This window comes from Anas acuta, chromosome 4 (genome assembly GCF_963932015.1).
Source record: "Anas acuta chromosome 4, bAnaAcu1.1, whole genome shotgun sequence".
NCBI lineage: Eukaryota > Metazoa > Chordata > Aves > Anseriformes > Anatidae > Anas > Anas acuta.
In genome coordinates this window covers 66,767,490-66,793,873 of record NC_088982.1, presented here as the reverse complement: position 1 = coordinate 66,793,873, position 26,384 = coordinate 66,767,490, and the positions used below count along the sequence as shown (strand labels likewise).

At 37.8% G+C, this 26,384-nt stretch overlaps 1 protein-coding gene across 5 annotated transcripts in view; it reads right to left on the bottom strand.

Annotated features, from left to right (window-relative positions):
• GRID2 (glutamate ionotropic receptor delta type subunit 2) overlaps positions 1-26,384 on the bottom strand; it is a 781,470-nt gene that overhangs the window by 110,120 nt on the left and 644,966 nt on the right. For all 5 annotated transcript variants that reach the window (XR_011096421.1, XM_068681714.1, XM_068681715.1 and 2 more), the window contains 2 exons: positions 18,506-18,703; positions 11,530-11,842 (listed from right to left, as the gene is read on the bottom strand). Coding sequence is in view for 4 of the 5 variants with exons in the window: in XM_068681714.1 (XP_068537815.1) it covers positions 11,530-11,842; positions 18,506-18,703 (511 nt within the window). In the remaining variant the exon portion in view is untranslated. The remainder of the gene's footprint in view (positions 1-11,529; positions 11,843-18,505; positions 18,704-26,384) is intronic.

The window sequence follows — 26,384 nt, the reverse complement described above, 5'->3', positions numbered from 1 at the left end:
CTAGCAATTTTCCCAATGGTTGTTTGCTCAGAAGAAGTTCTGACCAGATAATCTTTTGTCACCATTTTTACAACATAGGACAATAAATGTTCCTTATATAATTATGAATACATGTAGCTGCCAGCATTGATTAGAGCTCAATGTGCGTGTGTAAAAAACACAAAGAACTTCTGGGAATCCTCTTTTGCAGGGCTGTGATGTGTGCTTTTATGATTGCACCTCACTACATGCCTGTATAAAGACACTATTGGCAGCCACTGTGAATACATCAAAATGATATATGCTGGCTATTATTCTGGAGAATATTGGCACTTGGTCTTAACAAATAACCTTACACAGTGGCAACCTTCTGATTAGATTTCAAGAGATGCTGAGACCCAACCTCCCTGTTACTAATGGCTGGATACACATGCTCTGAAGTCTCAAACAATCAGCCACAATTAACATCTCTGGTACATATTCATAAAGTGGTTAAGAAGCAAAGTGTCATACACCGTTTTACAGAGTGGTGGCCTGGCCTTTCCCTAGCCTACTGACTGTTATCTGTAGTACCTACTGGGATGGCAAAAGGAATTGTGCACAATGGACTGAAAACAGGCCATCTGCACATACAATTAACATTAAACTGAACAATGTCATTAATGAGGTATTAAAGTGCTGCTTTATCTAAGAGCCTGTCATTGAGGACATTATAAACACGAGGGAGAAAGAGTCCACTTTGGCTGAAAATGAACAACTACGAACAAAGCAAAACAAAAGACAATTCAGTGAGAGCAAAAGGACAAACATAATTCCAGTGAAGCCTCTGCACTACTTTTTCCCATTTTTTTTAACCTCTATACAGCTTTGTAACTCCAAATTTTAGGGTTGAAGGAAATTTAAGAAAAGACCACATACTAGAATTTTTCTTTCTTTCTTTTTCTTGGACTTTCAATGTATTACAAAATGCTTTATAAATCTCCTCTTGCAAGATTTCCAAGCATCCATCATCAGTGTGGCACCTGACTATTTCAGAAGCAAGTGAATCACATACAGTTTTCATGTCACTAATTCTACTTATCCTTTAATTTTCAGACTGCTTCCCTGCACTGAACTCCTAACCTTACAGAATTCAACCATCACTAATATAGAAACTCTAGTTATATTCCTAAATAACACATTCTGAATGTAGCCTAAAATTCCACCTTAGGTACATCCTATAACGTTGTTATGGGATCTCTGTTAAAGGGATCTCTAAAACTCATGATGACCTAAAGTAATAATATGGAAGTTCACAGTGAACAAAGAAAAAAACAACCAAACAAAAATCTCATAATCTTAAGTTTCACTGAGAATACAGCTCTGATGTCATTATTGATGAAAACTACTAATACAAATGCTTATGTACGAAAGATGAATGACTTGCTATTTTTACTCCAAATCAACTTGCATCCTGCTTAAGATCACGACTCAGGTTTTTCAGAAGCCAGAAATGACTTCGAAGATGTCTTCACTGGATAGCATGTTTTTTTCTCTTTGGGAATAGATAGAGAAATTAAAGAAGCTATTCTAAGGAGGAAATACTTGCTTATATCTAAAGAAATGTTCTACTAGCAAGTATGTCTAGGCATGTACAACTAACACTCCCACTCAGCTTTACAGATTTATTATCACTGTTCCTTAGCAGTCTATTTGCAGAAGATTTTCTATCTTTCCCCTTCACTATTGCCTTTACTTTGTCCTAGTGTGGGGGAGGCAGACTCTTCAGTCAAAACCAAACATGTTATTTCATCTCATTTCTTGTCTGGCAGAAGAGGCATCACACATTTTTAACCTAACACCATCTTACTAGCTGAAAAAGCACCGAAAAGGTGATGTCCTGCTTTATCATCTCTCCTTTCCTGCTGAGGGTGGAAGAATAAAAATTAAGCAGCAACTACAGGATGCTACCATATTAATTGCTGGGAAGCTAACAAAATTAAAAAAAAAATAAAAACAAAACAACCAAAAAAACCCACAGCTTTCTTTTTCCCACATCTACTGAAATGGGAGTGGAACTTCATCTCAGCAATCAGGGAAAACAGTGGGGTGGCTAAGTTAGAAGACTTATCTTGCAGCAGTATTTGTTTCCTTTCAACATTAATTTTGGCCTACTTTGTTTCTACACATTTTAACAGTAGAAGAGGTCTGAGGAAAAACAAACAAACAAACAAAAACACCTCAACAGTTGAATAAGGGAGACAATTTTGCCAACAACTTCAAATCCTCTTTTCTACTCCTGCCTTACACTTTGCAATTTTCCTGGCACCTACCCACCAGCTGGTGGTACGAAGAGGAGACACACGGGCGGGTAAAGCTACGGCACAGCTGTTGCAGAGGAGGGACTCCCTGCAGACCAGAAAAGCAATGGAAAACTACCACGGGCTCTCCTCTAAACTCACGCTCGTCTGGTGCCTCAGAAAGCCTCCACTGAAAACGCTGATCAGTTTGTAGATGACATTGCTCTCATCCAAGCAGAAGGAAGCATTTTTAATAAAGCTAAAACTCATTTCTCACTTCCTCCTTATCTTAAGCAGACAAAATTGCCAACTTAAGTGTAAGCTTCTGGGCAGGGAAATCAATTAGCAGGACAAGTAAGGCTTGCCTCTTCAGTTTTAAACATCTTTGCAGATGAAAATGTGGGTTACATTCCTTTTTCAGTAGAAGAAACAGTCAGTTCCTGGCTAAGTTGTTTTTCCCCATTTCCTCCATTAAATATCTATTATACACAGATGAACTCTGAGAAGTCAGAACTGATTACTTAACCTGAATCTAACATATCCATTCTCTATCCAGATATAGAATATAGTCTATCAGAAACATTATTAGAAATCGCAATTAAAGAAATTGTTCTGAGTAAATGTGCTTCTAAAAGAACACAGAAAGGTGAAGAGATGCCATGGACAACCACATTCTACTTTTCCTTTTGCCTCATTTGTTTTGTTCAGCATTAATACATTTATACATTACCTTCTTAGGCAATTAATCAGCCTTGGAGTTAGTCCTAGGGGAAGGAAGGTGGTTTTTGGGCTTTCGCACCGCCACTCATTCTCCACCTCCTCACAGGAGGTGCGTCAGACACAACATCTCTAAATATACTGCCCCATGTACACAGTGCTATTACTCAAGTAAGCAGGTGCACACAAGATATAGAAATCCATTATTTTAGATGCCTCTGAGGACTGCCTGAGTCTTAACCTCAATTTAGGGAAAAATCTAAGCATATTGCTTGGCAGTTTAATGCTAGTGATATCACACTGCTGCAAACAAATGCCCATACTATGAACACTTTACTTAGAGCATGGTTACTCCTTGGAATTACATTTTCAAAGACAAACAAACCTCTGAAAGTGCCTTGCACATAAAGTTACAGTCAGTGTTTGCAAATAAGTACTGTATACAGGACAATAATTCTCAGCATATTTTGTCAATTCCATTGATCGCTTGCAGTTTGATGCATACAAGACAATTACCAAAATGTAGTTGTCTTTTCATGTTGTCAAGAGGGCTGGCCAAACAATTAAGATGTGGAAAAAAAGGTATGGGTACTACAGGACTGCAGTACACGTTTTAGAGACATGACTTTATGAAGGTAGATATACACACTAATGCATATTCCTAGATTTAGTAGACTAAAATGTGAATTTGGGCATTTCATGTTTAAAGGTAGAATGATAATGTTGCAAATATACCTGCTGGTGTACGTGCTAGAAAAACATGGGAACTGGCTTCCTTTCTAACATGTTTGGCATCTGACTTCCATTTTCCCAGATCAATGCCCAGTTTTTAAGTGCATTTTAGGCTCGGCAACTCTATTCTCCTTGTTACTGGAATAGACCTGGCATAAGTTCGAAGAGCAGTTAAAATTAACTTTAATTAATGAGATTGGCATTTAAGTTATGCTTTCTATCAGAAGACATAAAGCAAGCCTTTATGAAGGAAGGTAGGTAATATTTCTACTTTACAACTAAGAACTGGGGCACAAGATATCAATTGAATTTTCTATGGTCAGCCAGAAACTTAGAAGCAGCATCCAAATTAGGATCTAGGTGTTAGTCTTAAAGCCTATGCACTGGATCTTTTTTGATTTGTTAAGCTTAAAAATAATTAGGTTTCACTGCTAAGTATCACATGTGAAGATATAATTGATAGCTAACATTTTTTCAAACATTTTTATAGTTTTCCTCTGCATATTAAATACAAAGAGGTTGGTGTACAGTTAAATAGGAGAAAATGTCACTAGGAACGTGCATTGTTACAGGATAACGTTTTCCTGCTGATATAGATATGCCAAGAATAAGATAAGCAAGATGGAGTAATTTATTAAGCAACAGCACACTCCAGGCAGTGCATTTCAGGAGGCTTATATCACGCCTTGGGTAGTAATACAAGGAACAAGACTGAGAAGTCTGAGCGGCTTTAATCGTCTGAGGAGTATTATAATGGCTAGAAGTACCAAGGCTTGAAGCCTATCTTACTGCTCTTATGAAATGTAATTTTAACAAGGCAAACAGTAAGATTCGCTCATTTACTGGGCATTATGAACATAATTGACCATTGCTGACACCGCTGATGACCAATTGAAACCTCCTGTTGTGATCAGCATTTTAAACAAGCCAAAACATAAGGGGATAAAAAAATGGCCCATCAGTGATGCTTTCACATCATTTATTTCCTAATCTCGATAGGTTAAGCAAGAATACCAAGATCTCTGAACAAAACAATACTTTTGCATTTTTAGCACACATTATCCTGTGTTCAAACCCTATTTATAAAACAATAGTGAATATTCATTTTGTCGGGATCATTGAGAAGTGATTAAATCTTGAACGATTCAGCAATTTTGAAGATATGTCCTGTTATAGCAAAAACCAAAACCAAACCCACCACCACCAACAAAAGAAAAACAGCTAACCACCTAAGCACCTAAAACCCCCACTATCTGCCTACTCTTTTTCTTTAAGATGTGAAACACAACTTAAGTGAAACACAGCCCTGCATCTTTACCTGCATAATCTAAAATCCTGCCACACAAGTTCAGAAATATCTCCTCTTACAGAAAAATTCAAAGTAAAATGAACATAGCAGGATAAGAGGTAGAAAAGACAGAAGTCTTTCTATTGTGTATTTTATATTAAAGACAAAACATTGTAATTTTTAGTATAACTTCAGTAGTTTGTCTACATTCAGAGCAATTCTATTAAACTAAGCAAGCTCATCACTGTAATGTGAAGCCAAATTTGAAAGGATACTCTCAAAAGAAAACCCTCTGGAACATTCCTCTGGAAGTTCCTGCTAAAAATTATGCAGCTTTTCATGTGTCTGAAAAAAAACAACACAATCTATTATACAAAGAGTTGTGAATAACTCTAAATCTGAATTTCTTTTTTCTAAATCATTGCTTTTCTCTAGTAATAATGATAGCAGAGTGTTCTCTAGAATATTTCATAACAAGTGCCCATAAAACAGTAGGAAGCTAACAGAAAACTGTCAGGATATTAAACCAGGTCCTCAGCAAGTATAAGTAGACGTTCTGCCATTGTAGTAGGTTGATTCAATTAATCTCCATGAAGTTTATAGTAAAGTTTTTACTAGCAAGTTTTTATTAAACCCTTTTTATGCACTGGGACCAATTTCCTGGTCCTGTCCCTGGTCATATGGAAGGTTTTCAACAATGCATGTTCTATTGAGGGCAAAATTTGAGAGAGTAGCATCAATACTAGGACAGAAGAGAATGACAAATGGAGCTGTATAGGATTTCAGAAAAGTGACCAAATACTGTATAATATAGAATTAGGACATATCACTCAGAGTAGGTTAGGTTGGAAGAGACCTCTAGAGGTCATCTGAGGGCAATCGGTTCCACCCTTCTGTCATCCACACAGTAAAGAATTGTTTCCTGATCCAGATGGAGCTTTCTGTGTTCCATTTTGTGCCCACTGCCTCTTGTCCTGCCACTAGGCACCCTTGAAAAGAACCTGGCTCCATCCTCTTTGCACCCTCCCTTCAGGTATTTACAGACATTGATGAAAACCCTCTGAGCTTCCTCTTCTCTAAGCTGAAGAGTCCCCGCTCTCAGTCCCTGCTCTCCTCTTAGGAGAAGCTCTCCCGTAATCATCACTGTCCCTTAATGACCTGAGTGGGCCTTTACTGGAGTCTCTCCAAGTTTCTCTCACAAGGGGGAGCACAGTACTCCAGGCGTGGCCTTACCGCTGATGGTAAGGGGCAGGATCACCTCCCTCGACTGGCTAGCAATACTTTGCCTAATGCAGCCCAGGATACCGTTAGCCTTCTTTGCTGCAATGGCACACTGCTGGCTGAAGTTCACCTTGGTGTCCACCAGGACCTGATGTCCTTTTCTGCAAAGCTGCTTTCCAGGCAGTCTCCCTCAGCATGCACTGGTGCATGGAGGAGTTCCTCCACAGGTGCACAACTCTGCACTTCCCTTTGCTGGGCTTTAAAAGACGTTTAGATGTAGAGCTTAGGGATATGGTTTAGTGGGGACTATTAGCGTTAGGTCAGAGGTTGGACTCAATGATCTTGAGGTCTCTTCCAACCTAGAAATTCTGTGATTCTGTGTGATTCTGTGATATAACTATAGAGGGCTTGAGAGAGTCAATAGGAGCGATAATCAGGAGGAAAGCTGCAGCAGCGTTGAGCCCCAGCTGCAGCATGAGGCAGGCACAGAGAAAAACCTTTAAGGAGTGGATTAGGATGCCAAGGAGAAATATATAAAGAGAGAGAGGAAACCTACAAAAGATTAAGTACCACCAAACAGTTTCTGCTGGCAATGAACTGAAAAGGAAACCTTGAAACCATTTTCTTCTCAACTTAAAAAAGCTAATTTTGAGGAAAAAAAATCAAAATGCAAATTACTTTACTATTATGAGCAAGTGGAAAAGAACAAATTCAGAAATCATGAAGCTACATTTCAAAATAACCAAAATGTTCTACCATCTCAACCTGTGAATTTGCTGCATCTTTAGACATAAATAAACAAATGACGGATAAAAGATGTGCTACAGAATTTCACGCTTGGGTGAACGGTAGAGTCCAAAGCATTTGTTTTTAATCTAATCCACAGCACTGTATGGCCAATATCACTGAAAGGGTTTTGCCTTCACAGTGGTCTGAGATTGTAGATTGCAGATCTATGCTTGCAGAGATTCAGTAGCAAGACCAAGCACTCTAATGGTCATCATTTTTCATTGAAAAGCACGCTTTATATGACTTGAGCCTATCGAACGTTTCAGCTCTATGCTCAAAACCCTTTCTTCTAACAAAAACCTACATGCAACTTACACAGAAATAAATAAATAAAATATATAAATAGATACACTCTGATACCTGCAATGAATGAATGTAAAATTAAAAGGGGGACTGAGAGAAAATATACTTCTATATTACAGGACTTTCAGAAGTGGTACCTAGACTATGTGGTCACTCCAACATGGGAAAAAAAAATAAAATAAATTGAAAGCTAAGTTCAAGACCCAAGTTTAAACAATGTATGAAGCAGTGTATATAAAAGTATTTAAGCAAACAAGTACAGAAATACTCTGCCTAAACTTTAGCTCTGAGGATTTGGCTTAGTGTGTATGCCTGTCACAAGAGAGCAGCAAATCTGGCAAGACCCATCCTCTGTCAACTTCCGAATCTTCTTCAGTAACAATGCTTAGCAGACTAAATTTAAGCTTTAAGATTCTGTAGCAAAGAAAAGGCTAATAGGCTCCTAATTCTAGTTCCACAGTCTACCTTTAAGGAAACAAAAAGTACTGAAATTTTGCTAAAGAGTATGACAGTACTTCATAGCCTTAAAAACTACCAGGCAGGACTGTGCTGACTCTAGTCCACAGACACAGTATTTTTTCTCTGGTGTTTCAAAAATTGCGAAGGTTAGAACTTGTTAAAAGAATTTGATCAGAACGTCAGATGGGCTGACATAAAATAACCTGACACGGTAGACCAAATCTGCCTACTAAAAACTGCAGAATTTTCAACTATCTCAGAGGAAACAAGAAAAAGAAACCCCTTCTGTATCATTAAAGTAGTTACACGATTCCTTACGGAAGGATTTATATTCTTATACCAAAAGGCTTTTTCCTCTCCCGACCTGTGGTGGTTCTGGAGCCAGGCTCTGTGCTTGCAAATCTTTCCTCTAGCTAGAGGAAAGAAAGAAAAGATGATACCAGAACATGCTGGCTAGCCTCAAACAAAGAATCCAGCATTATCAAAGCACTACCAATCCTCGGTTCATGCTGTTTTGTTGCTCTCAGTGCAGGATATAAAAGCATCTTTGGCTGCGTGTTTTGATAACAGAAATGAGTACCTTGTCATGTTTTAAATCCACAGCTGAAAGACTTCTTAAGTGAACGTGACAGTATTTGAAATGTTCCATGCTGCCACACTTAAGATATGCCAATCACAATTAATAGCAACAGACCGGCTATTCCAAAACAAATGAAACCTGCACATTTTTCTGCTGAATGAAGAGCTGATGAGTGAAAACAGAAGCAAAATTACCACAATAGCCAGTTAGTCTGTCAATGGAAATTACTTTCATTTGTCTGTATTCGCAAGGGTTAGTAAACAATAAAGCTTCAGCTAATACAGTTTTCTTGTGATATTCGAATTGAATGTGAAATGCAGGCTAACATTATAAATGGATCTTTTACTCTTTCACGCTGGATCTTTGAAGTCCTTTGAGCCTTTGTGTTTAAACTGGTCTATAAGTTTCTTATATTCTAGTATCAACCATATTAAATGTGTTTGTTTTTTTCCCTTCTAGCAAATTAAGGACTGTCCTTCTGCTTGTAATTTGAAGGAGAGATATATGCATAGCTTACCCTCACTCAGTAAGAAAAAAGTGAACATTTTAGATTACTATAGTGGATTCTAAGGAGTTATGCAGGAATTCTTCTTGGTAGGGTGGTAATATCTCTTTCTCTCTATATAAATGCCTCACACTTAAGTTCCGTCTTAAGTTCTGTCATTTTTTTTTTTTTCCCCTCAAGTCCCACAACAGTTTTGGTGCTTTGAGCTACCATGTCGCACCAGCAGCTTTTATTAATACAGATTTGCATCACATAATCCATAGTGAGCAGATGCGGATCTCCAAATTCCTCTTATTTTTTCCAGTAAATTCTTTTTCCATTACTTTGTTGTTGTTGTTGTTATTTGGTCCCAGTTCTTTTAATCTTATTTTCTCCTCATCTTCCTGCTTTGTTCAAAGCATTAATTCAGCCCTCCCCAAGCACTCACTTTACTGATTGGTCTGAAACCCTGTTTCTTTATATGCTATCCAAGCATCTGTTGACGTGTTCTCCTGCAGGCTACCACTCTTGATCTATGACTTGGGAAACTTTTGGACACTGGGCAACACAGGTTTACTTGGCTAGACATAAGGCAAACAATTCAAATAATAATTCATGAGGCTGAAGTGTGCGATTAAACTAGCTTTGCCTCCTTTGAAACCTTGCTGGGCAGTCTCCTATAAAGCTTTTAAGGACTAATGATGTTGGGAGTACAGCAGGGGTGCTAAGGATAATATCAAGCAATAAACTTATGTAAAATCACCTCACATTCATGCAGTAAAGAAACTAATTCACAAGTTTTAACCTAAAAGGCAGACAGATGTAATGAGTCTAGTTCTGTAACGGACCAACTGCTCTCTCACAGTTGGATTCCCTAAACAGTTACATTGGGAATATTTTGGATGGAAAGAAAATTTGAAAATCCACCTACATACAATTAAAAAAAAACAACTCTGGTAGCACTAAGCTGGCTCTGAAGTCTTTGTTTTTCTTAATAAACAAACAAACAAACAAACATAAAACAATCTCAGCTTTCCTCAGCTGGCCATCACTGCTCAATGGAAATGGTAATTCTCTAGGTTGATGCATTTAAAAGCATACCTCTCGTGGACATCCTCAGCCTTTTATTTTATTGTATTTTATTTTTTGGATGGTAGTGTTACTTTCTTCTTTCACCCCCTGCTTCTAGAAGTTTCAGATGATTTTCATGCATACCATCAACTTTTATGAATGTCATCTGATTGTTTCTAAAAGAAAATAAGGTAATTTCTAAATTATGTTGCCAGCATTATGTAAATGCAATGCTTTTCCCTATAGCATTCCATCAAAAAAACAAGTGTTTTGAAGCTGCAGTGGCCTTGGCTTTTTCTAGTGCAGATGCCCCGTGGAGTTACAAAGAGGCATATCTGCAGTGCCAGTACAGACTGGCAAACAATTATGTGCATAAATACCAGAAGGTACCTGTTCTATTTTGTTGTCAAGTGTTAATACCTGAACCATCTTTTTATATTAAAGCTGTATTTCATTATTCTACTTTGCATTATCCCTCCGATTTGTAGGTTAGGATTTTAAAAAGTATATACCAAGCTGAAGTGTTGTCCCTGATGCCTTCAGGATACATGGGTAGATCTCTGCCAAAAGAGATAGACTTTGAAGGACTTGGGAATATAAACCAAACCGGGCTACACCAGATGCTAAGGGGAAGGAAGGAGAAGCATCCAGGGAGGCCAAGGAAGCTTGGCTGAGTCTAAAAGTTATATGGAAAAAATGAGATAAATCAGAAGAGGGAGGAAAGGATACCAAATAAAGTAAGACCACTCGAATACTGTGTTCAGTTTTGGGCCCCTTGCTACAAGAAGGACATTGAGGTACTCGGGTGAGTCCAGCGAAGGGCAATGAAGCTGGTGAGGGGTCTGGAGAACAAGTCCTACGAGGAGTGGGATTGTTTAGCCCGGAGAAGAGGAGGCTCAGGGACAACCTTATCGCACTCTACAAGTACCTTAAAGGAGGCTGTAGCGAGGTGGGGGTTGGTCTGTTCTCCCACGTGCCTGGTGACAGGACGAGGGGGAATGGGCTAAAGTTGTGCCAAGGGAGGTTTAGATTGGATATTAGGAAGAACTTATTTACTGAGAGGGTTGTGAGGCATTGGAATGGGCTGCCCAGGGGAGTGGTTGAGTCACAATCCCTGGAGGTCTTTAAAAGATGTTTAGATGTGGAGCTTAGTGATGTGGTTTAGTGGAGGACTTGTCAATGTTAGATCAGAGGTTGGACCCAGTGATCTTGGAGGTCTCTTCCAACCTAGATGATTCTGTGATTCATTTAGCACTCTTTGTAATGGTGGCCACCTAAACTTAGTTCAAAAACCATACACCAACATTTTCTGACTGCATCAAAATACAGCACTCACATTAACTATGAATAATTGCTGAGCAGGTGATAATATTTCTTTCTTTGGCACAAGAAATCATCCTTCTCTAATTAGACATCTACAAATTAAAACTAATTAGCATATAGTGCTTCCGAACTTATCGTGGTTCCCACACTAGGCTGCTGAATGCCTTAGAAACCTCACAGCACACGGCCTTCCAGTGCTCCCAGTTCCTCACAAGTGGCAGGAGGCAGGGAGGAGGATGGTATCTATGGCAACCGAGAGGATGCACAGGTTTTATCTCAGAGGCAGTCTCCTTCTGTCTCTTACCTTGTTGCACAAAGGATCCGTACACAAACCACATGGAGTTGTAGAGCGTTGTGGAGGTCATGGATCCCATCTGAAGACGCGGGGGGTTGAGCCAGTTCAAGAGGTAGACCAGTAGCCCTACCAGCAGCACAGTACCAGCTATGCATGCCCACAGGGAGAGATCAAACGGTGCCAAGCAGGCAAACATGTCCACCGTCTTCTCTGCTTTCCGAAGGAGCACGCCCACCGAGTAGTCCATGTAACGTGTTGTGAAGTCCACCACATTTTCCCTGTCAGGGGTGATGGTCAGGGCAGAGATCCCTATGTCTGCTCTCTGAGGAAAGAGAGAGAATAACATGTATGAGCAGGAGCTACAGAAAAGCTTTGTTCCTCCTTGATCTATAGTGGCTAATTTTATCATAGAAAAGCAGATGCCAAGGTCAATAGCTTGGTCACAACATACACAAACTTAAAAATGTAAGTATTCAACAGAATAGCTGTATCACCTCTTTTAGCTTCTGTGAGTGAACTTTGCTTAGTGGACTCAGGCATGTTAGCTCTCCAAATTACTATTTTTCCAAGAAATCAAAATACTTCAGGTACAGGCAATAGCTTAAGGAAATCTGCTTCCTGTTATTTTTCTTGGCTTATTGAAGCCATCATTGTCACTGTGGCAAAAGGCAGACCCTGAGTACAGCATTTCTGACCAGAAATTAGTTCCTGACTGAGCCAGATGATATCCAACACTCTGATGACATGATGCTCGTGTTGAAGGACCACTGCCTAACATAGAGTATCTTATATGTACTGGGGCATTTGGGGTGCCTGACATTCTGAAAAACACCAACCTTGGCTGCAGCGTGTGAAGTACAGAATAGCAGATACTCCATGTATTCCTTCAGTATTAGTTCTTCCATATCCTCCTGCTAAGCAATTCCTACAACAACCTGTGCTGCGGCTACCTTGGACTTGCTTTGTGCCATTTATATATATATATATTTTCTAATTTAAAGAACCCATTTCAGAGGAAAGGGGAATGAATAACATTCCTTGAACTAATCATTGTATTCCACAGCATGTCTGGGTATTAAGTCTCCAGAGACACCGGGCACAATTACCGCAGGTGCTATTTTATTTTTTATAGATACAATTAGAACTGCAGTGAAAACAAGAAAGGGTATTTAAAGCAGACACAGTAACACTGTTTAAAAATGACCAAATACTGAAGAAAAAGGCTGTAAATTTTAGATACTTTAATATGAGAAAGAACACTTAAAAATACTTAAAGCTGCTACTGGTTGGATTCAATCCACTTCTGTGGTCTCTTGGAAGAGCACAAATGCATGAAAGTCTCAGTACTGAGTCAATTTTATTAACTGTTCTGAGTTTCTTTCTTCTTGTCCAAAGAAGGCAGATCTTACCAGCTCCTTAGAAATGTGAACTATTAAGTGACAATGTATGAAAGCTGAAACTGATTAGAATCAAATTTGCTAATTATCTGCAAAATGCCATCTGCAAAACACTCTGCCATCCATAGTACAGACATATTTTTAATCACAGTGCACTGAAGTCTTTGGTTTACATAATGTTACTTCATTCATGTCAATTTTCACTGGCTTGAGAAAATAGTGGAAGGTAGCTGGGGGCCTGACAATTTAGATAAAAAGGTGTTTGGTTTGCTTATAAGCAATGAATTGGAGATTCATCTTTAATTAGTAGTTTAGATTCTGTAGTGTCTTAAATGAAGCTGTGTTGATGTACGCAGCTGAAAGCACGACTCCACAAAGTCACTTCATGTCCCTTTCTATTAACCTTTTGTGAGTGATGATTTAACTGCCCAACAACAGCAGTAAACTCAAAACTCTAGTAAGCAATTCAAGTAAAAACTTCATCAAAACTGTCCATGGAAGCATCAGCTGAGTCTCTCCATCCTCTGATTATGAAACTTTTAGCCAACAAATGACTTGAGTGATTCCCAGTATCTCCTGACAGTTCAGTCCTTGCAAATCAGTTCTCATTTGAAATGTTTTCCATGATTGTGAACATAAATGTACTTTCAAAGGAATTTCCAAATCTATACCAACAGTTGTCAAGCAGGAAAATAACATCATATTTAGTGACTGCTTTTTTTTTTTCTTTCTTGAAAGTATATATGAAAGTGAAATGGGTTACAGGAGGACACATAGAACCGCTAAGTAATACTTTGCCTCTTCTAACTTTAGCTAGGATATTAATTATCAGCATGTTACTAAAACACTTCCTTACTGCAATAGATTATTGTAGTGTACTACTGAAGTTGTATGTGTTTAAAGAATCTTCAATGCAAAACAATATACATAAGCAGAAATTCTTTTGGGAAAAAAAAAAATATTACTGGAGGATTAACAGATTTCTTCTTTCATTTTCTTTTAGATGAAAAACATATTTCTCCATGAAATACACTGAAGGGCACAGCATGTGATATTAATGGAAATACTGCTTCTATGTTACATCCCTGGGGAGTGTCTCTCCACATTCCACAGCATTACAGTTCCACTCTGCTTATCAGCTAGCCATGATAAAGGAACAACGTTGTCCTAATGGAAGTGTTGCATTTCCTTTATCATACTGCAGCAGCAATTGTGATAATAGTTATTTCTTGCTATAAAAAAATAAAGTTAGTAAAATCAGAAATGGAAAGGGGAGAGATAAGTCCCATTTTCCCAGTACTCACGTGTTTACCTATTCTATATATAAATTAAGGTTATACTGAACTATTACAACTCATATTCTTAATCAAATCATAAGCTTAGGGTTAGTAGAGAACTGCACGTTTAACACAAAACCACACTTAGGTTTAACTTAAGTTTATCCACAGAAGTTGAGCATTCCTAATTATGCACAAATTCTGTCACTTTGTATTAAATTGGAAGATGAAAAAATTAAATGCTTGTCATTAACATGTCAAATTGGATCAGAGGAGACATCAGTTTGAAGAAGTCAAGGTTCACTTAGTGCTTCTGAGATAGAAAGGTAAATGCATATAATTATGTCAATATTTAGAAGTAAAGCTGCCAATCTGAATTAAAAATATGTAAAATTCTCCACCCAGCTTTCACAGTGCCAAAATCAACCAACTATCAGTATCTTACATGTCTGTTTAACACATTTGTGATGAATTAAACTCTGAATCCTGAAACTGCCTGAAAAGCAGTAGCGGGTATTATTTTTGTTTAGGTCACCTGCTTAGGAATTTATATTAGTGAACAGCAAGTCTCTTGAAGTCATTATAGAACATTTCCAGAATCAGAAAACCTAAAATAAATCACCAGCTGGGCCTGATGGTCTTGCTATCCGTGTCACAGAATCAGCTCATCAGCAATGCCTAGAAATTCCCTTTTCTATTGCTTAGGCAGTACACCTCATGCACATGTAAAGTGAGTGATCTTATGATTATTCCTGTGGTTCATGACCAAGAATAGGGAAAATACATGAATCTACTAAATTACTCCCAGGAGGCCTTTCATTTTATCTACTTTCAATGTTAAATCAAGTTTCAATGAATGCTGGAAGCAATAAACCACAGTCACACATGCTATGCAGTCATTAACATGGACATGCAAAAATTAATTAGAGAGACTGTTTTGCTGAGGTTGACACACACACAAATAATTCTGCCTTTACTCAACTACTATTTTCTTTTGTCACTTTGGCTTCCTGGTGTGCCTTCTTCATTCCTATGCTGCTTCCCTTAGGAAGATGCATTAAAAAAAGAAAAGAAAAAAAAAAAGCTTTATAAGAGCCTTCTACTTTGCTTGTAGTTTCTCTTAGAAGTTCTTGGGCATGTTTTTTGACTTCCATTTCTGATAGAAATGAGTGGAATCTGGTAGTTAATCCTATGCCATTTACTTCTTGATGGCTCCTCAATTGGAAAAAAAAATAATATATATATATATGGCAAATGAAGTAGCATTATGCAATGTTTGAAATAACAGTTTATGAATATAAATTTCACCAGAGTGTCCAGAGCCATGCTAGAGCCTACTATCCTCTCCCACAAGTGGCATTAACCACCTCCTTTGCCTGTCACACAGGTTTGTCCTTCTGTTAATGTGGTTTTGAGGACAACCAAAGAAAGTGCTGCAAAATGGTAACTAGTGGCAAAAGAAAGACTTGCAATAAGGGACTGCTCCTCCAAGATGGGCTTCAGCCTCTCTACAGGAAGCTGCTGCCCTCTGAACTCTAATCCTGCTTGTGAGCTGAAGCTCTGTGGGATGCACTGAAAGCCTCACTTCATTTCCTGGTTACGTTCAGGTTATGTTGAAAGGAGAAGGTGTATGAATCAAGGATGTACCTAATATAAGACCTGACAAACGAAGGAGGGGAGGCTTGAGTGGGTTCCCTATTCACACTAAAGACCAGCTGCTTTGATCTGCTGATACCAGCTCCAATTTTAGCAGCCACTAGGGACAGGAATACCTTGTCCTCGGAGCAGGAACAGAGTGAACTTGGCAGAAGCTCAACTCTGTAAGGTTGTGAGGATGTAGGGCATGCACTTTGCAGCACAAGACTTCCATCCCTTGGCCTGCACAATAGCCCACTACAGGGCTCTAATTTTTTTTAATGCAAGTAATATATATTGGTCTTCAACACAGAAATTATGCGCTCGTTGCAGCAACTACCATTTCATGAGTCACATCTGTAGCAGCCACAGACATCTTTTTTAATGAGATGCACTCAAAAAGAGAAGGCAGCTATTTTCCATTGTAGCTGAGTGGGACTTGTCTTTTGTAGAAATACATTGTTCCCAACTCACTTCTGGCTCGTGCACTAACAGGCAAAGAGCATCCCCTCTGTTTCTGGATTTTCTCCACATGTTGGCCAGACTATCATGTAACACTTGATTGGGAAAACAAGGAAACACTATTTTAAACAGGTTAGACCTTTAATTTAAAACCATTCTTTGCTCCCTTGCTTCTCCTTGCAAAGTTGCCAAGCAGATAGATATTTGAGTTCTGGGAGCAGAAACTCAGTTCACGGTAAATAAGAAAGCAGCCTTTCAAGAACAGCTTGCACTTGGTAAGGGGTGGATACACACTGGCTGCTCGCCCAGAGGTTCTCTTTTGCCTCAAGAGGGTCAGAAAAAGGGAAGGACACAGTGAACCTTTACTGTAATTATACAAGGGGTGAGGAAGACGCTAGAAAAATGATACACTGCTATTGTACTGAGGAGACAAGGGTTTCACATTCCAAGTGCAGTTCTGTTAACTCTTCATATCTTCTATATATACTTGTACAGAAGAATTTCACATCCATTAAGAGTCATTTACAGCAAAATGGTAGCAGACAGGCAAATCTGTTCTACCGATGACATGTATTTACAGATCTAGTGGTTACTGCCGTAGGGGTGTTAGAGTTATGTGAATCCCTGCCTGGTAAGGGAACAAGAATGCCATATATATTTATTCATTAAAACTGTCTGATTTCTGTTGTTGTGATTGCTGCCTTATAAATCATTCCCTTTAAACAAAAAATGTTCCAGGTCTGCTTCCATCTCCAGAGCCATCTAGGACTAGGATATCTCCAGTCTGAGTTATGCAGTGTCCTGCAGTATCCTTTGCTGAGTACTATGGAGAGTAGAGTATGGTATGACATCAGATGTAAGGAGCAGAAGAATGATAAAAATAGATCACTAGGCAATTCTGGTGTTAGTCTAATAGTTAGAAAAGGAATATTTAGTTCTTAAATTTTTGAAGTTGGAAGAAAATTTGATTTTCTAAATTGTTCCAGCTCACCATGTATGATTACAGAATACCTTTAGGCTTCATAAAGGCATAGGGAGACAACAAAAGAAGTTTATTACTACAATGTAGATGTACAAGCTGTGCCATGGCTATGGCATATATGGTTGTTTTCCATTCTAACACACTTTGTACTGCTCAGGCAAGCAGAATAAGTTAAGACTATAACTATTTTCTTTTCCACGTGGATCATAACTTCATTTTTTGAATTTTTGCTTTGAGCATTTCTTCTTTACTGCAAGGTCTGTTTTCCAGCATTTTTCTATGTTTTAGTTCAAGCACTTACTAAATCCTATGTCTGACTGCATTGTTTCTTATTCTTTGCTGGCTACCAATTAAATTTCACCTACAGATTTGGAAAAGAATTTCTATAAACCACCAGTAAATTATTTATGTGAATATCTACTGCAGTTATTTAAAGAAAAACAACAAACGTTGGGTTCTATAGTGGCAAAACCTGCACCTATATAGCTGTAAAAACTGCATGTACAGGCTAACTAAGAGCAAATAAAATATATATGTTCACAACACCAAAGAGACATTAGCAGAGTAGAGTCTGCCCAGCCGTTTCTTTCCTTCTCAGTGGAAGAAACTGAGAGTAGATGACAGGATGTGTAGAGTGGGAAAAAAATGGCACATTTGGTTTAATTTATTTATGATACAATATTGAACGTTTAATGTAAAATTAAGTAGACTAAATGGTTTATTAATTACAGAATAGAGAATATACTACTCTTGATTCATACATCTGCATAATGTGTTATTATATATCAATAAAACATTTTCTGTTGATTATATATTTCATGCATTCATCACACCAACATTTTTCTAAGTGCTATACATTATTTATGTAATGTATCACTAATTACTGCAACACCAATTTTTTCTCTTTAGAGCAACCTCTTCAACTCATTTGTGTCAGGTCTTGCCAAACTAATGAGGATGCTGTGCATCCCATTATTTGACTGTATTCAGATTTCATACTACTGTGCTCTGGATGGAAAAAAGAGCCCCTACTTCTTAATTAGTTGCCACCCAGCACTGTTTCTAGCTTTTTCTTTGTCATCTGATGCACCTGGGCACACTATCAGATGCTGTCAACACAGGCAATGAACAAAATGTTATCAAGGACTCATTAAGAAAGGTTACCAGCAGATGCAAATGTATTACTTAATTTTATTACATGGCTTTATTTAATAAGATATTAATAACCTTACCTTAAATACCAGTTCTCCTATCAGTCCGTTCCACGACCCATCATCTTGAGGACTCCCATACTTGTGATCTGGTGCAACATAAATTTCGTATTTAAAGCCAAGGTAATTGGCCAAGGCTTCCAACACATCTATTGAGAAGCCCTGATATTTCTTCGGTTTTCCCAGAACGTTTTCAGAGACCATGACAAAGGGTTCTTCCTACACAGAAAGCAAAGGGGTCAACTGTTAGTGAAGCAAGGGCTTGACACATTAAGGTGTCTTTAAAAAAAAATAATAATAATAATAAAGGAGAATTTAAGAATGGTTTACACAAAATTTTCCAGCAAGATGTTTTTAGCAGTGCCCCTTCCATTCTTCAAGATACTATTTTTTAATGTGCTTACTTCAGCAGAATTATCTCAAACTCCTAGTAAGAAATTTTCTCCTCTATTACATATTTCAGAAGTAAATCTTCTGTTGTGACATTACAACTTAAATGCTTTTCAGTAACGCCTTCTGTCTGCACTTATGCTCAGCATGGCAGACATACACTCGTATGTCTGTCCATAAATATGAAGGATTCTACCATACTGGCACTTTCCACTGTCTGGGTAAATACTGTATGTGACAAATGTGACTTCATTCATGCCATAAGGAAAGAAAACCATGGTGAAACAGGCCATGCTGTAGCAACAGACATTTCTCTTGTCCCTCTACTGTAATCTAAATCTGAATATCAAATGGTCAATTTTTTTCTTTCTAAGATGATTTCTCCAGAGATTATGCATTTGTTTAGTTTAGGAAGAATCAGGGGACTTGAGTATGTCTGTAAGAACAATTGGTGAATGTGCATCGAAAAGATGACCATAATGAAGGATACAAATAAATAAATGGAAGTTGGAGTTGCTTGGTAAGATTTCCAAAAAATATGCTTTTTTTTTTCTTCTTTTCAAGTTCTTTTTTCTCTCTCTTTTATTATTATTGTTTTATTAATACTTCTAATAATATTCCCAGAAAGAGATGAGTTTGGCTAACTTTAATTTCTCCATCCTCTGCTGCCCTTCTGTGTTATTCTTCCTGTTGAGTATTTAATTTCTAGACATTACCTTTCACATCTTAAAATAAAACACACAAAAAAAATCATATTTCTGAGCACAGAAATACATTTGCCAGAGATAGATCTCACTTGTGGTTGTTTTTCATTTCCTCTGAGAACATCTGCCTGATTTACCTGAGCAGAACAAAATTATCAAAACCCTGAAAAAATTCACAACGGCTCTGTAACACTAGTCCATTTTTTGCTTCAAAATATGATACATTTCTTCCCTTTAATCTTTTGCATTATGCTGTAATTTACTATGAGTTTACCAGAAAGATCTATTTGGAGGTGTAAAATTCTAGTTGTGAGACAATTACAAGCACACAAAGCAACCTTGCCACCACTTCTTCCCAGTTTACATAAACCATGAGCATACAAAAGAAAAGCTTTTGTGGCCCAAACTCTAAACATATCTCCAGAGGCATTTTGGCATTTTTGTTACTGTTTTAATGAACTTTTTTTTTTTTTAGTATTCTGCAACTCAACTCTGTCAATACCTCAGAAGCCAAAGTACTACTCACAAATTCAAGAGCATTTTTAGTTTCCTTGTATGCCACTCTTTCTGAACAGGTACCACTGAAGTGCAGGAGATAGGTATTTGGAATAAAAAATGCACCATATTTAAATTATGAAGTTAACGTTCATGAGGATAGCCACATGCTGAAGATGCTGCCAATGAAGCAAGCAAGGAGACTTTCCTGGCAGGATGTTATTCTCTGTCTTCAGGAAAATCAGAAAACAAACAAACAAAAAAGCAACCAAAAATACCCCCCATGAAACAACCAACCAAACAAAAACCTGTAACAAATAAATGAACACAACCCAGGAAGGTTGACTGCCCATCAAGGCACTATTTCCCAGTTGTCAGAATCAATTCCCTTCTTCCAAATTATCCAAGATCAGCCAAATGAAATAAAAATGGAGGACAGCAAATGCAAGTGAATTTTTAACGTAGTTTTCCAGTGACTGGGTTCCAGAAACATTGAAGGAATTGAGACTAAGTTGATGAAAGCCTCTCCTAGATGAAAACACAGACTGAATGTAGTTTTTTTGATTATTTGGATGAGAGATTTCCCATATATACACTCAAACTAATACAAAAATGTTTCCACAAAAAAATTGTAATTTATCAATCTAAGCATACTTGGCACAAAATTCTAAAGATTTATATGTGCAAAGGATATTTCAGATATTGAAAATTTTCATATTAGAAAGGATTTTTTCTTATTATTTCTGAGTTATTAGAAAATAGTTGTTCATAAATTAAATTTTATCCAATTTGTTAAAAAGCAATTGCTAATTGCACTGATTTAAAGCACTCTTTAAAATGCAGTTTTTGTGGCTAATTTCAGACTTTTATTAAGCTATGTAATACTGTTTGCTGTTGAGAGTTTTACCAAAAAAAAGTCCAGTGAGTTATACGTATGTTGAAATATAAATGGTCAAATATCTGTATGCAAAACAACTAACATTTCCCAATACCTGCTGAAGCCTGGAGCGGTAAAATATTTAAACATATTCCAAAGAAAACCAAACAAATATATTGTTACTTTTTTTTCTTTATGTAATTGTTTACAATTCTCAGAAGGCATTGAAACAGGACAAAAGTATTTGTCTTGATTTTTTCCCCCCATCAATGCTGCAAGCTGAAACTATGCCAGCTGCTTTTTTTATTATTATTATTATTTTTTTTTTTTATACTGGGAGAGTGTTTTGTCAGCTCCCTATGGAAAGAGATACATACTGCTACAATATTGATGTTAAAAATGATTATTTTCGTCCTGGAGAAAGAGCTTTTAAAAAGAAAATACACAAAGCAAAAACAGCCAATACACTTCTCACCTACTCAACAGAAAAATAATGAGAATAAAAATTAAGCTTGTACAAAGCAGGTGGTCAGCACTCACATGCTAACTATTGAGTTTGGAGGTGGCTAAATTCACATCAGTGGTGAAGCTTCCTTTGGACCCCAATTAGCTGAATCCTGATCAGGTATATTTAGGGGATGTCTTTTCTTCCATGGGCAACGAAGTGCAATGGTGAATTTTGAGGAACTATTTTCCTTCTACTTTACTCCTAGTGTGTCTCCTTGTCATTAACTGAGAGTGACAGAGCGCTAGAACAGGTTGCCCAGAGAGGCTGTGGAGTCTCCTTCTCTTCAGATATTCAAAACCTGTCTGGATGCCATCCTGCACAATGGTGATCCTGCTCGGCAGGGGGCTTGGACTAGATGATCTTCAGAGGTCCCTTCCAACCTCAACCATTCTGTGATTCTGTCATTCTGTAACTGAATGCAGCACTACTAAACCCTGGTTAGGACTCATTCTCAAAACAGCTCCATGGTCATCACTATCTGGTGTTTACTTGGGATCTAAGTGTGCTGCTCTGATACAGAGGAGGGTGTGTTTAATACTCAGTGGGATCAAAGGATTTTACATAATGCCCACAGGGAAATGAAAGTCAGCAGCAACCAGGTAACGTTTATATTAGGTGAAGCTGTGCACATTGCTTTTTACAACTGTAAGAAGGCAAAGTCTGGTTCCAGGAATGATTATCCCCTAAAGCAACAGAAGCTGGATAGTGCCCTTAGGAAGGCTAACGGCAGACCCAAGATTAAGGCAACATAACACAGAAAAGGATTGGGAAAGATCTCTGGGACAGCAGAGATCAAGTTTGCAAGAAGACGTGACAATTTATTAGGGTTATAAATATTTAAAGGAAGATGCTACATATCAAGATGTAATTTAGGAATAGGATGCATGTTACAACTGATATAATTTAAGAACTTGCTACGCTCTTATGCAATAGCTCTGATGACCCTTGGCTCCTTTAATGAAGTAATTCAACTCTTCATCCAGCACAAATCTACTCCATTTTTGTTGAGTGAGTTGACCTGATCACCAGGGGTCCAGGCAAATGCCAGAGCCAGTACAAGCAATGGAGTAAGACTGTACAAGCAGAAGCAAGGGAAATACCAAGAACATGTTCCTTTTGGTATCAGAGGCTGGTTAATCAGCTCAGACAACTTACCTGAACGCATCTTCAGATGCTCACTACAGTGTTATTTGAGCTTCACAAATTAGTGTTTATCACTGAAATACTCATTTGAGGAATAAAGAGTTATCATCGCTATTTTCCATGTGCAGAAGTGGAATGCACAGATTGCACGGCCTGTACATCTGAGAACTGAATCCAACTGTGCTGGGTCAGGAAGAAACACATGAACCAGAGGTTTTCGTTTTAGTCTGTTTAATGCTTTAAAACATTTGCATTTACATATATATCTGTACCGTGATGAACCATGAGTTTAAGAGAGTAAGATCAAACAGTGGAAAGCAAGAATTACATGATAACGAAGGAACATGGGATCCAAAAGGAAGCTGCCTTGACCCAGGAGAGAAAAATTTCACCCTTGACAGGACTTGCCAGGGTAAAACCACAAGCTGACAGCAGAGATTGTAATTTGGGCTCGTGCAGGGTGAATGGATTGCAGGGCAATATGGGCACAAAAATGCCACACAGCTTAAACACAGCCCTCAAAACCTGCCCTGAATTTTAAAAGTGGTAAGTAGGGGATAAAGATTTCTTTTTTTCAAAACAACAAATCAGTGGAAATCAGAGGTTGAATGCATAGAGCTTGAAGCAGCCTGGATGCAAGATTAGTGGAAAGAAATGCTGCACTTCCTTGCTTTTTTCCAATGAGATAAATGGCCAACAGCTACCTATTCAGGACTTAGGTTCTGGTGCATATAAAAATGAAGCAACACAAGGTTCTTTTCAGTGCTTCAAGAGCCTAGGATTAAGAATACAAAATATAGTTTTTATTTACTCTGATGAAATTCTCAGACATATACCAATAGTTTGTAAGTAACAGTGTGACTGTAGGCCTGAAGTCATCATTTCCTCTATTTATAACTTATAAAGCTAAAAATAAAAGGAAGAGATGAGCTTTTGGGCAGAGGGGACCTTCCCATTTGGAAACAGAAGGAGTAACACTCAAGCTAAATACCAGAAAAGAACAATTACTCTGAGTTCAACTTGATTGTTTTAACAAGTTAGACAATCGGAGAGTAACAGCAATTTGTAACTGTGCTACAGGGGGTGGTGGTAAAGTCAAACATTAAATTCAGTCCTTAGAGGTGGCAGGGAAGGAGAGCAAGAGAATAATTGCTTGTGGAACATTCAGGGACAATTTACACATATGGGAAAATATATCCCTAAACCCAGATGGCTTAAAAATTAAACATTTTTAAAAGAAAGAAGAATAGCGACTTTAAACTCCAAGCTTTGAAGGTGTATTTGAGATGTTCTGTGAAAACACATTTTGGAGGATCTGGTATTTTTTGATAGGTTCTCTCTTGTTGGACAAATTACAGAAAATCCTCTTGAAAGAACAGGAAAAGCACCATTCAAATCTTCAACACAACGCTCTCACTAAATATGAAAGGAAGGAAAGTTTGCATTCAGTGACCTGTTTACAACCAAGTGGTGGTCTCAGCCCACCTGTTAATGATCATTTAACAGGCAACAAGACAGATTTTCTCTGTAATTACAACGGTGGACTCCGGGGCTTTAAGTTGAGACTTATTTCAGGACAGAAACTCTACGTGGAGCCATCATAAACTGCTCTGTTATGCTCATTTATGGCAGTCTTACGCTTTTTCTGATGATATAAATCATGAAAAAAAGACAAGACACCCTGTATAAAAGGAAAAGCTAAAACAAAATAAAATGTTTGGTATTATTCTCCTGCTCAGCCGAATCCTCTTTTCCCCTTACTATGGGGAGGAAAACTTCCTAGCCAGGAGGCTCGACAGAAATTAGTAAGTGAACAAAAAGTTATTGGCTTGTCAGATCAGAGAAACTGATCTCTGCTGGGATTTACAACACACATTGGGGCTTGACTCAGACTGCAGATGGATGGCCTTATGTGCTTCTACTGTGCTTGGAAGAGAGTTTCAAAATTAGGTAATTATATGGGTGGTTAGAATTCATAAAGCATATGAAAATGACCTCTGTGTCTACTCATCAGAATTTTCTGAACACACTGGGATATAATGCTTTAATATTGACACTCTGTATTCATTAAATGGAACTCTGTATTCATTACATCTTCCCTTCTTCTCTAGCAAAAATCGGAAGAGAGAGGAAAAAACTGAAGCAAGAAATCAAGCTCAGTTGTGGGTGAGACTGTCACTCTGTGTTCAGCACTGACCCTAGGAGCTGTGGACAGGCACATTAAATGATTCACATAGCCCAAGCAGAGCCTCAGCAACCACGTGGCGTGAATATTCCCTGTGACACTTAAAAACTTCTATCACCTGGCAAAGGCTAAGAAACTGCTCCCAAAAGTGAAATTCACTCTCATTACTGGATCACTCAACACCCTTCCGATGGCTGCTGGATGACCAAGCACAGCCATTAGAACTGACAAGAAGCACTAAGAAGGCATCATGAACCATAACTAAAACATTTTCAAGCACAGGATGCTTTTGGCTTGTTGCTACACATAATTACTTTTCTTTTTGACTCATGAAAGAACTAATCCCCCACTTTTAAATATTAGCTATTTTGCATTTCTTTCCCCAAAAGAATTTAGTGAAATAAGTAGCCCCAAATGCTTAATTTCCTCAACTGCGTTATTGACCACTGTTTAGGGGATTATATTTGGCTAAGAACAGCACAGCAGCTTGTTATTTTTAATTGAACAGTAATGTACATTACTTCATGTTAGAATCAATGACCAAAATTTAATTGAAACATTTAATTCTCTCATTACAGAAATTCTCCCACCAGCAACAGTTATAAAAGTTGCTGCAAAACATAACACAATCCCCACACCTTAATAACACTAAAAGAAAGATGAAGGTTTCAGACCTCCAAAATCTTGGATAATTAAAGTATTATTTTCTTTCAATATCCTCTTGTGCCAATGGGCTATGTCACAATATTGGCACCTAAATCCACCTTTCTCAGATTCTCTGCTTTTCAAACAGACTAATTAGAAAGTTGGTTGTACTAACAAAAATGTCCCCTTGCCTACAGCAAGAAGCTAGTTCATGTCCTAGAAGTTGAAGAAAATATTAAAAGAAGGATATTTTAAATTAGGCCTTCACTTGCCACTGTCCTTATGCATGTGCTTCATTTCATCTCACTTTTTTCAATGATAGTTTTATTTTCATCTTCAACAAGGCATGAGGTTGAGCTTGTTCTTTCACATTAATGAATAAAGAGCACTTTAAATAATATATATATTTTCCAGAATCAAACAGCAGCTTATGGATTTATTTTGCTATTTGGACTAGTGCTATTTAGAACAAACAAATGAAAAATGGTAGCCACCGTCCCACCCCCCCAATATCTCCTATTGCTCTGCAACAGGACTAAGGCTTCTTTCAAAGCCATCTATTGCAATGGTCTATTAGGATGCAGCCAAGCTTTGTGTATTGATTTTAATTCACAATAACTTAATGCACCTAATAGCTCTTTCTGAACCATTATAGTTATATGATAGGAATATGGATTGAGATTGGAATCGATTGGAGTGTTTTAGAGTAAGCCTGAAGAACACAATGCTGATTTTAACATAGCTAAGCTCAGATACTGGATTTAGCCAAACTGTAGTACAGGTATATTAACCTGCTGGGAGCTACATTATACTTCCAGCAGCCATTCAAGAGTTCCTATTCACAACAAATTCACATAATACTTCAGGACATTGTACTCTCATGAAGTTCACCCCCTTTTCTGTCTTGCATAGTATGCAAGGATAATTGTAATCAGTGTATGAACCTCTTTATG